A 12,425-nucleotide genomic window follows, 5' to 3' on the forward strand; every position below is an offset into this window, starting at 1 on the left:
GCTTCCCAAACCTCTGCCCTTCCACCCAAAACTGGCTGTTTGAGAAACGACCCAATTTCCCGACTATCCCGCCCAGCCTCGAAGATGGGAGGGAGAGAGGGCAACCTTGTCGCGGGAAGGCATCCTCCAGGCCCAGACATTAGTCTCGGTCCATTTCAAGGCACACGAGCCTGTGCCGTATATAACCAAGTACTGGGCCCACAGGAAGGGGGATGACAAGGTGGTCTCTCTAGGCTCGTTTTAGTCACAGATCTTCGGCAAATTTGGGTTTAGGGCCGCGATCCCGACCCTAATTTGGGACTATTTCAGGAACTGGAGTTGAGGCTTCGTTGGGACAGGAAAGAAGGGTGGGGCGGGGGTGAAACGCTTACGGCACCGCTCTTGTGAGGATTACGGCGGAGGCTGTGGACCGCGGCGGCGCTCGCAGAGGCTGCAGCCATTGCACAGCCGAGCATCCCACATTCAACAGGAGGAACCCGCGGGAGAGGAGCCCCAGTCCTCCAGCGCCGCAGCCACCGCAGCCCGTGCGCCCCGCGCCCTCGAGCGCCATGGCCAAGGAAGGCGTGGAGAAGGCGGAGGAGACGGAGCAAATGATCGAGAAGGAGGCAGGCAAGGAGCCGGCGGAGGGCGGCGGCGGCGACGGCTCGCACCGCCTCGGGGACGCCCAGGAGATGCGCGCGGTGGTGCTGGCCGGCTTCGGGGGGCTCAACAAGCTGCGGCTCTCCAGGAAGGCCATGCCCGAGCCTCAGGACGGCGAGCTCAAGATCCGCGTCAAAGCCTGGTCCAGTATCCGCGCCTTTCTCGCTTTCTCTCTTTTTGCGCGCTGGGCGCTGGGGAGGGGGTGGGAAAGCTGCGGCTGGGATGCTGCCCGGGTAGAACCGCCGCGCGCACCCCCTCCGCGCCCTCACCCGGGTCTCAGAGCCTCCCCGGGCCAAAGCTGGGGAGGATGCAGAGGGGCGGCCTCCCCAAGCCAGATCTAGGGGTGACGGGAGGAGAATGTGAGCTCCTGGGCGCGGGGAGAATGCTGGCGCCCAGGCACCCCAGGTCTGAAAGATTGCGCTACGGGAGTTCTCCGTCTGAGAGGACAACTCAGCTTTCGCACAGGGGGGGTTGATGCTTAACAGAATTAAAAATATATGTATTAAGAACCGCAAGCCCACTGTGTGCCAGCCGCCGTTGGTAGTTTTACACATGCGATCTTATTTAATACTTCCTGGGACCTAATGAGTCAGGTGCCATCATGATCCGTTTACAGGTAAGAAAGCCGCCGCTCAGAGAGAATGAGTGATTTGCCCAAGATCAGTCAGCTGCCACTAAGTGGCTTGGCCGAGAATTTCATACATGATCTTTTTTCACCTCTATGTTGTTGTCCTGAAGGGCCTGGGACAGGGTGCAGGGCTGGATCCCGCCTCCTGCACACTTTCTTCCCCGTAGCCTGACGGGGAAAGGAATTAGGAAGGAAGAGGGTCGCTACCTTGCACCCAAGCTTGGTGAGGGTGGAGACCAGGGCTGCAGCGCAACCCCCTCCATATCCCTCTCCATCCTCTGTTTCTCCGAGAGGGGAAAAAACCCTGATCAGTCTCCCCGGAATTCCTGCTCCCATCTCAGAAGAAGCTCAGCTCTCTAAGCTGCCCTCTATTCCCCATTCCCCCTGGGGGAACTTCTCCAGGCCCTCACGCTCAGCTGAAATTCCCGGGGAGAGTTTAAGCCTCTCTGTGTGCGGGCACTGTAATTTCCCTGAAGTTCTGGGAAGAGCTTACCCAGCAGAGGCGGACTGGACCCAACACTAGGTTTGCATGTTAAACTTGTAAGGGGAACTTGCTATTAATCACGGTGAGACGAGCCTATTCCTTCCCATCTGTTTTCTAGAGCCCCCCAGTACATACTGCTCTCCAAAGCAGCAGCCAGCTCACGAGCTCCTAGGTTAGATCAGAAACCCAATATCTGGACCTCTCTAGAGGCACGAGAAATGCAAACGAGAGTCCCCTCCCGTTCACCACCTTGAGAACAGACGCAGGTTTCATCAGCCAGATTAGAAAGCAGCTAGTGGGAGAAGCAGCCGCTGATCCCTGCCTTGCTGCTCATATATGCAGCTGGTCAGGTTTGACTCTGAACACGACTCGTGGGTCTCTGTGGGGAATTCAGGGTAAGGGAAGAGGCTTTTGCAAACCGGGGGATCCTATACAATGAACTCTTATTGAACCAAGTTGTTTGATCCCAGAAGGAGAGCTTATATCTGCCCTTTCGCAGCTAAATCCCCAAATACCAGCCCACTTCCCCACCCCACACTGTTTGGCACACTGCACATCCTAAATAAGTTATCGCTGAATGAATGGATTGAGGAAAGAGCTCGGAGGAGGATTGTTGGGTCATTATTTTTCTTTACTTGCTGGTGGAAGAGCTTTTGCTTAGTACAATTAAAACCATGCATTTAGAACTCTCCTTCCTTAACCACTTCATCAAAAAAAAATTACCTGTATACACACACCTATGCATATATGTGCATATACATATATACAATTATATATACAGTTGCATATGTATGCGTATGTAATTTATGACCCTTCATCCAAATTGAGGATGGGATTCTAGGATTCTAGAGTACATATTCAGAGAGTGAAAATGATAAAACTACTTTTTAAAGGAAAGAGCATCATCTGCAGTACACATAGTTCTGTGTTTTCCAGTCTTATGTTAACTGCATAATTGCTGATAGGAACTGAAGCATTTTGAAATAATAAATGTCAAGATGAAGGCCAAGAGATTGATTTTCAAAGCCAAATGTGAAAGCCTGTTCTTCAGTGGAGCTACACACACACACACACACACACACAGAAATCACTGCACTTCCCCCACCCTAGTTGTTCAGAAAGCCAACCAGGCTGCAGGTACATTTGGAATACAGTGTTGCAAACAGCCCAGATTGATTTTCCTTTCACCAAGCTGGAAGCAGAGTTAATGGTTTTACAAGGAAGGATTGTAATAGGCTTGTAAAAATGGCCCACTGGGCAGCTCCTTCTCCTCTGGGCTGGGATTGGCTGGCCAGACGTGACCATTGATTATAAGTTTCAGCCTTGGGATACAGGATGACTCATTCTGTATTTTTATGAATCAGCCGATGGCTTCCTGGATGATGGTCTCCCTTTTATCTGCTCTCTATTTTTAATAGAAACCTTTTTGTCATAATAGGATATGCTTTTTGCTTGGAATAAAGCATAGTCCATTTGAACCAGTATTAGTTAGACCTGGAATGACGTTACAAGTTGGCTATGAATTTTATGAAAATGGAAGAGATGAGGCAGGAAGAAATATCTATTTTATATCATTGACCCTTTTTCATTAATGGGCCAATGAGATGGGTATTTTTCCTACAGAATAGAAGAGCAAATTGAGGCTTGGAAACATTGAGTAATTTGCCAAAAACATCACACAATAGTAGACTTAGGATTTGAATCTAATTCTCCTTAAATTTTTGCTGTTTTCCTTTTATTCCATTTTGTCTCCCTTGGTGGAAAAGCCTTAGCACATGTGATTCCCCTCTTAGCATGTAGTCTCACTTTCTTTCCTTTCTCCACCGAAGATGGTTCCTTTGCTCTTTTTGTGTCTGGCTTAAGAGAATATTCTCTAGCTATTTCCAAAGTAGTATGGCTTTCTCCAGAAAGTAGAGACATTTTGGTCAAATGCAGCTCAAAAAGAACTGTTGCTGGGGTCAGGGTTGGAATGATAGCAGAGTCTTCTGTCTAAATTGTTTTTTAAAATGTCAGTTTTGATGGCAGATCGATTTCACCAAATATTCATGGAATACTTTATGCAACAAGAGGTTTAAGTGACCAGGTGGAAAAAGCATGTGGCCCTTGAAGAGAGAGGGACTTGAATATAAGCTTAAGCCTCATCTCTTCCTATCCATATGCCCCTGGGGGATGTGTCTCAGTGTCTCCAAACTTCCCATACATTATCTGCAAAGTGGGGATAATAAAATGAACCTCATGGTATTGTTGAAAGGATCAGATGCAAGAAAGACACTGCCGTGTTGTCAGCATTCAATAAGTAGGATTCGTTGTAACTGTCATTGTTGCCATATCTAAACCAATGTGATATATGCTGCTTGGTGACCTACAACTTGGAGGCCATCATTTTAATCATGTATATAATATAGGCAATATCATGTCACATCTGCTTAGTGATTAAGAGAGCTTCCTAGACATGAGTCCCAGCTCTGATACTTGCTAACTGGATGTCTTAGGTCTGGCTCCTTGGAGGCAGAGCCTGACGCAGGGATCCTTTTTCAGGTGGTTTATTGAAAGTGTGCTTTCAGAACTATGGGAGCAAGGGAAGCAGGCTAGGGAAGAGGAAGGAGTTAAACAAAGATGTGGTCTTAGCTGGATCCCACTGCAGAGTCAGTCCCACCTTGAAGCATGGAACAGAGGGAGCCTTGTGTGTCATTGGCTGTGGGCTACTTCCTAAGTGGGGACATTGAGCCTCTCAAGCAGAAGTGGCTTCTATTTGACTGAGCAAAATTCTCTAGGGAAAGGGATGTCTCTGAGGCTTGAGCATCCAACACTTCCAGCAGTTTGGGGATGGGCACCTGCCCATAGACAGGATCTGGGTGAGGTACAAACCATGCCTTCTGGTTGGCCTTGGCCATGTTGTTGTTAAAAACATGTTAACAAACTTCTGTTTCCCGGACTATAAAATGGAGCATCCATTTTATAATAGCATCCCCCTTCATAGTGTTGTAATGAAGCTTAAATGACATGCCATATACAAAGACCTTTATAAGGATGCCTGGTGCTTAGCAAGCAGTCAAAAAATGATAACCATTATTATCTAAACTTTTACTTTTGGTTGCCGTAGAAACTTTAGTTTATTATTCAAACTGGAACTCTTGTATTTTGAGACAGGCATAGCAAGTAGTCAAAAAATGGTAACCATTATTATCTAAACTTTTACTTTTGGTTGCCATAGATACTTATATAGTTTATTATTCAAACTGGAACTCTTATATTTTGAGACAGGGTCTTGCTCTGTCACCCAAGGTGAAGTGCATTGGTGTGATCATGGTTCACTGCCACCTTGATCTCCCTGGCTCAAGTGATCCTCCTACCTTGACTTCCTGCATAGCTGGGACCACAGGCATGTGCCACCGTGCCCAGCTAATTTTTTTTTAATTTATTTTTTGTCGAGACAGAGTCTATGTTGCTCAGGCTGGTTTCAAACAAACTGAACCTCTTCTGAAAGCAAAAGGGGCACTATTTATAATTACTCCTACATAGGAGAAGCTACAATCATAAACTGGAACTGTCTTAGGCAAACCAAGGTGTATGGTTCGCCCCTAACTGATACAAGTCAGAACTGTGCCTTTGCTGCTATCAGTCTTGTCACAGTTGAGTGTCTCTTAGACAGGGGCTGCTAGGATTTTAGGCTGGCAGAGGGTCTCCAGGTTGGGCTGCAGGAATGTATTTAAGTGGCCATTAACAAACCTTGTCTGGTTTGTGGTTCAAGTTGGCTTGCAGTAGAAGGGCACTAATGGATTAGGGACATTTATTTTCCCAGAGTGATTTACACCAAGAGGCTACATGAAACTGCTGGAAAGAGACCAAGTGGATGAAAAATGGTTCCAGCCAGTCATGGTTCCATTGGCTGATCTGAAAATGGGCTGAGGGCAGGCCACATCAGAAGAAAGCTACCAGATTGGTGGAATTCTAATATGTCGCGAGGGTATAGTAAATTGGAGATAGGGAAGGAACAAACATGTATTGACCAGTTGTTATGAGCCAGGAACTGAGTTGGCTGCGATACACTCTTTGTTTCATTTCATCCTAATGACAACTCAACAAAATCAGTATTGCCATCTCCAATTAAAGATGAGGAAACTGACATTCACAGACACATCAGGATCACAGACTGCTAAGTGGAAGAGCCATGTGAAAACCCAAGTGTGCCTAAAACCGAAATGGCTCTTTGCATTTTGGAGAATCAGACAGACACAGTGACAAAGACATAAAAGAGAAAGAGAGAGAGACACACACAAATCATGAGAGATCAAGAGACACAGAGAGGCAGACGGGCACACAGACAGAAATACAGAGAAAGAGCCATGAATGTATTTGACTGATTTGAAATACAACTGCTAAAATTCAAAATTGCACAGTACTATCCTGCCTCCCACCCCAAAACGGCCATTATGTTTATGCACCACATCCATTTCGTCTACTCTTGTGAGATACAGTATGTGGGATGCTTTGGGGGATCCATCTAGATGGAGTTACTATGACTGTTGACCCAGAACACCCATGCTGATTAAACACAATCACAATCACCACTCCTTGAACCACTAAAGATATTGGAGTTCCTCCCTCTGCCTCCTTTACCTTGATCAGGCCATTGCTACATTGGCAAACCAAGTATAAGTTATCCCCAAACAACAGAGCATTAAACTGTCACCAGTAAGGTTGATGCAATGAAAGGTGGCCAACATGATATTCCCTGTGTTTATTCAAAATAAACAAGTGGTGTCCATGAGGTTAAGATGTTTGTAAAACTAAGATGTTGCTCAGAGGGTTTCTAATGCCAAGCCAGGAGCCACTCTGACATGGAGATTGGAATAATATGTTCTGAATCAGTCTGTATTGGATGGAAGCATCAGGATTTGACAGGAAAGGATGACTCCATGCTGAGTCATATTTAAGGCTCATTTGATGATGAGAACATGGAAGTGCTAGCTCAGGGGTCATTTTTATTTAATGAAATTTGCATTCTCTCATCAACTGAGTCCTTGCTGATGAGGACTGGGGATGGTGACAATATCTGCTCTTTATCCAATAATGAAATGGGCTTCTTGCTTTTCTGGCGATTTGAAGAGGAAAGGAAACCTAGAATCAGTGATTCTTCTATCTCATGAGAACAAAGAAATATGTTTTGACCCCATCATTTGAACCCACTGTTTATACTTAGCATCTTGCCCCCTGAGAATATTTTGATCTATCAGTAGAGAAGCCTTTGTCTTTTCTCTCCATTTTGTGTCCCCTCTCCCTCAATCTGTATCTTCACATACTTCTGTCTTCCCATTTTTTCCATTCTGCTGCTAAAAAAATAATAGCCACCAAAGAATAACCTCACTAATGGAAGCAATAATTGGTAGAATTTACAGTGTGGGGGGGGGGGAAGATTGAGAAATTAAGATTTGTTTTAATATTTTACATGAAATAGGATTCATCCAAGTAGAAATAATTTCAGAAAATAAAAGCGAAGTAAATGGCAAATAGCTTAACAGCTTATTAACAGCTTAATAACAAATAGCTAAAATGTGCCATTTAGAACATTTTAATTTGCTAAAAACCAACACTGTTGTCATAATTCTGATGGCTTGTTTGTAGTAGGTATTTCCCCAGGATTAAACCTTTTGGGGGGTCGAAACTATGGAATTAAAAATAACCTGGGATCAAAAGGAAGAGCCTGAAGGAAGAGCAGGAATGAAGGTGGATGGATCCATTCAGAAAAGATTCATTCATTCCACCAAGTTGGTCAACTAGCATTAGTAGGGAATCAGCGCAGACGGGGAGGAAGCTGCCTATCCTTTGGAAAGTGCTGGGGCTCTGGTTTCAGGCAGACATGGGTTAAAATTTTGCTTTGCCCTTTATTAACCATTTGTGTTTGAGCAAGTCGCTTAGCTCCCTTTTTTCTCTTTTTTTTTTTTTTTTTTTTTCATTTGAGACAGAGTTTTGCACTATCGCTCAGGCTGGAGTGCAGTGGCGCAATTTCAGCTCACTGCAACCTCCGCCTACCAAGTTCAAGTGATTCTCCTGCCTCAGCCTCCCAAGTAGCTGGGATTACAGGTGCCTGCCACCACGCCCAGCTAGTTTTTATATTTTTAGTAGAGACAGGGTTTCGCCATGTTGGCCAGGCTGGTCTCGAATTCCTGACCTCAGGTGATCTGCCCGCCTCGGCCTCCCAAAGTGCTGGGATTTACAGGCATGAGGCACCACACCTGGCCAGTTGCTTAGCTCTCTAAGTCTTATTTGCTTTACTTACAAAATGGAGATACAACCTTATAGAACATTCGACATATACTAGGTTTCCATGAACAGCAGCCAGATCTCAACTATATAGGGACCAGTGAGAAACCAATGGCAGGTAGCTGATGATGCGCAAAGGGAATGGGGACTGATTATTACACCCACCCTACCATCCATCTGCAGCATCTTTGCAGTGACAAAGCCTACTATGTACCTCAGCTTTTCATCTGATCTTCAACACCCCATGGGGTAGGTGTCACTGAAATTATCATCCATGTTTTCTAGGAGAGGAAGCTGGGACTCAGGAATGGAGTGGAAATAGTGAGAAGCTACAATCGATTTGGGTTCAGATCCTAACTCTACCTCACTGTGGTTGTGTGATCTTAAGCAAATAGCACTTTCAACTTATCTACTTCCTCACTTTGTTAATGATACGCACTTTTACTTATTGTTACAAAGACTAGCTGAGTGTCTGTAGAAGTCTTGACGGTGCCTGGCACATGGTGGGCACTCAATAAAGGTTGTGTTTCTTCCTAAATGACTTGGGCTTTTACATACAGAACTGGGACATGAATTGCCATCTCTTGTTTTCTTGCCTAGCGGTTCTCACACTAAACTACATTGCCAGCACGGAGTAGGATGCTGGCTTTTCTACAAAATGGAATGAAATCATGTCTTTTGCAGAAACATAGATGGAGATGAAGGCTGTAATCCAAAGGGAAATAACTCAGAAACAGAAAGTCCAATCTGGCACGTTCTCACTTAGAAGTGGGTACCCATGGTCATGGTACACACTGAGTAGAATAATAGACACTGGAGGCTCTAAAAGGTGTGAGGGTGGGTGGAAGATGAGGGTTGAAAATTGCCTAATGGTACAGTGGTCACTACTGGGGCAGTGGGTGCACTAAAGGCCCGGATTTCACCATTACATAGTATATCCACGCAACAAAACTGCACTTGTACCCTTAAATCTTTTTTTTTTTTTGAGATGGGGTCTCGCTCTATCACCCAGGCTGGAGTGCAATGGCGCTATCTTGGCTCACTGCAACCTGCGCCTCCCAGGTTCAAGTGATTTTCCTGCCTCAGCCTCCTGAGTAGCTGGGATTACAGGCATGCACCACCACACCCGGCTAATTTTTGTATTTTTAGCAGAGACAGATTTCACCATGTTGGCCAGGCTGGGCTCAAACTCCTGACCTCAGGTGATCCGCCTGCCTTAGCCTCCCAAAGTGCTGGGATTACAGGCGTGAGCCACCGCGCCCAGCAATTTTTCTTTTTTTAGGATGCTGGCTTTCAAAGCCACCCAACTTCCAGGGTTGGGAATGGATTTGGACTGATCTATTGCTGCCCTCCCACCAGCCCCCTGCATCCCCACCCATGGGTTGCTGCAGGGATTTCTTTGCTAGCTGGGTGTATATAGACAATCCAGCCTCTGGAGCTAGCTTTGCTAGCTGGGTGTATATAGACAATCCAGCCTCTGGAGCACTCTCATTCAAAGGAGTCAAATCCCATGCTTTGGACACATCACTGACACTCAACACTGACAGCAGAGCTCACCCAGGCATGAAGAAATAGTGCCCCGATAACCTCCAAGCTCCTGGGACTTCCTTTTCCTAAGAGAGAGCCTTTTGGACATCTTGGCATTTGTCACAGAAGAAAAAGTGTAATTAGAAAGAAGAAGAGACTCTTCACAGGAAAGGGCGGCGAGCATGTAATCTGAAATTAGTTTGATTCCTCTGTGTGTGATCTCATACAGAAAATTGGTTGGAGCCATGGTATGAAAATGAGTGAATTTTATGTCTGAAGGCCCAGGAGACAAAATAGATGTTTCAGTGAAAGAAGCTGTTTTATCTTTGAACATGATATTTTCCTGATGAGAGCATGCCGTCAGCATCTGTCCTCAGTCTCCTGTCAATGACCCCTGAGGTCTCATCCCCAGAATTTTCCTGGAGCCAGGGACATGCTAAACAATGCTTCACCAAACAGAACCCAAAGCCAAAGCATTGGGTCCTCTCACTCCTGACTTCTCTAAATAACTGTGGTCCCCAGAGCCTAATGCAGGATAATTATCTTCTGAGCCAGGGATGACAGTGATTCCTTTCTTAACCTGGCACTAGCCATACACCCAAGCCAGATGAGAGGCAGTATGCTTCTTGGTTATAAAGTAGTTAATGTGTGAACTAAAACAAGCTTGAATTCAAATCCTAGCTCTAACAATTTTAGCAACCTGTATAACCTTGGAAAAATGATTAAGTCTTTTGAAACCTCAGTTTGCTCATCTGTAATATGGATATAATAATAGCATGTATGGGGTAAAAGTTTTTGTGTGGGGAAAGAAGAAGATAATGCAGCTAAAGTGCCTAGCAAGGATGTTGATACATTTCATATTTGTTGAATGAATGAATAAATGAAGTGTGTGTGCCATATAAGATGTGTTTGATAGATATTAATGGTGGGGAGGAGGTACAAAGAAATAGGACATTCAAAAGTCCCTCTGTGCTTCATAAAGTTTTCTGAATGGAGTCCCTCATTCAGACTCCACCTGTATCCGCCAAAGACCACAAAACCCTGACATCAAAAGTAGCTCAAACGGGATATGCCACTGTGTCATGACATATACAAGAAGATCAAGAGGAATTCCTGAAGGGACAAGCGAGGAAATGGAACCAAAATACACTGTGCTTCTACTGTGTGCTAGAAACTGGACCAAGCTTAGAGATCTTCAGAGGGCGGGAAGGCCACCCCCTTACTCCCTCCCCTCTCTCGTTATTTCAGCCCTGCTGGCCATCATGATGAATTTGTCCCTGGGATTCTAGGCTTTCTCCTCTCCTTCCCCTTCCATCTTTCATCCTCTCTCCTCATAAGTTAGCTTCATGTACTCCTGCTGCAATGAGCTTCCTTCCCGAGGCTGGAAAAGGTGGTGGTCATTAGCTGCAGCTGCCGTGTAAAAATTTAGCAAGCCCCAGTGCAAAGAGAACTTTTTTCTCCCAGTTTTCATGTATTAAGGAAGGACTTTGATTGGTCCTTTGCAAATCACATACCAGCCCCTGGAGATCTCTCTCCCTCTCTTCCTCTCCCGGTCCTCCTCCTCCTCTCCTTGTCTCTCCCTCTATCTCTCCCTCCCTCCCCCTCCCTCTTTCTCTGTCTCTCTCCTTCCCTTCTTTTCCCTCCATCTTTCCCCCTTTCTCCCTCCCACTTTCTCCATCTCTTTTCCTCTCCACTGCCTCCTTCTCTCTCCTCTTTCTCTCTCTGGCTTAAGAAAATGAGGAGCTGTGATTGACCACACCTGTGCCTCATGCTCTCTTACCTTGGTCTAAAAGAATGTAAGCATCATGTCTGACAGCCCCACTGGAATACATGGGGGTGTGTGTGTGTGTGTGTGTGTGTGTGTGTGTGTGTGTGTGTGTGTGTGTTGGGGGAAAAGGAGAGGGTAAATACTCCAAAAGGAATGGAGAGCAATTACCAGAAAGCGGGGGATAAGGAACACATGGGACTATGTTAAATGGCAGCCATCATGAGTGGATGTGAGACTCTTCTTCATCCAGTAAAAAGTGAAGAATCGGAGGGGAACTGGAGAAGTCAGGTCCATTCCCTCTCCTGTGATTGTACCTTTCTCACCACAGTTATTAAGTCACATTAAATAACACATATTTTCAACTTTGAGGCCCATCATCTTGTAGATCTTTTTGGTCATCTTGGAAATTCTAGGAATTTTCTCTGTGATCAGTTAACATGATGCCAAGCATGGTGCTTGTTTCACAGTAGGCACTCAATAAGTCTGGAGAATGGGTAAATATATTACTGACTTTCTAGTAAACATGACCTTCCTAATACAAACAGTGGCCATTCCTGGTCAGTGGGGCTCAAGCTTCCCTTCCTCATCTCAGCTTTCTCCTACAAGAAGCTAAATCTCTCCTAAGGCCTCTCGCGTGCAGATCTGTGAGTGAGAACCTGGAAGAATACCAAACTATGTTTTCATAGGACTATATTTTCAGGAGTTTTACTTCTCCTCAACACAATCTATTCTCTTGGAAGAAGAAATGAATAATGACTTTCCCCAGCCTGGGAAATGTGGGTCTCTGAGTTCTCACGATGCTCTCCAATTTTCTCCTTGTTGACATCTGGCTTCATCGAGTGCCGCAGACCAAAGCTCTTAGAGAGAACCTGCCATGCAGGCCCAATGACTGTTATTCCATGAGCAATCACTCAAGCATCCCTGCAATACATGGGATTATCAGGTATACCTGGGGACTCTAAGGCTGACCAACCTGGATGTTAAAATCATAAACCCTATTTCCACGACTCTGTCCCTACCCTTCATAGGTATCAGGCCTCCCAAACTGCACCCTTCAGTACCCACAGAGAGTTTCAAGGGTTGCCTAGAAGGTGTTGCACAGGTACTCAGAAACA

At 45.5% G+C, this 12,425-nt stretch overlaps 1 protein-coding gene across 1 annotated transcript in view; it reads left to right on the top strand.

Moving 5' to 3' along the window:
- The first annotated feature begins 405 nt into the window (after nucleotides 1–405).
- The window catches only part of VAT1L (vesicle amine transport 1 like), a 191,572-nt gene continuing 179,552 nt past the window's right edge, over nucleotides 406–12,425 (top strand). Inside the window, exon 1 of the mRNA XM_003820904.5 lies at nucleotides 406–781. Within this exon, the coding sequence (XP_003820952.1) occupies nucleotides 549–781 (233 nt within the window). The 5' untranslated portion in view covers nucleotides 406–548. The remainder of the gene's footprint in view (nucleotides 782–12,425) is intronic.

Source organism: Pan paniscus, chromosome 18, assembly GCF_029289425.2.
Source record: "Pan paniscus chromosome 18, NHGRI_mPanPan1-v2.0_pri, whole genome shotgun sequence".
Taxonomy (NCBI): Eukaryota; Metazoa; Chordata; class Mammalia; order Primates; family Hominidae; genus Pan; species Pan paniscus.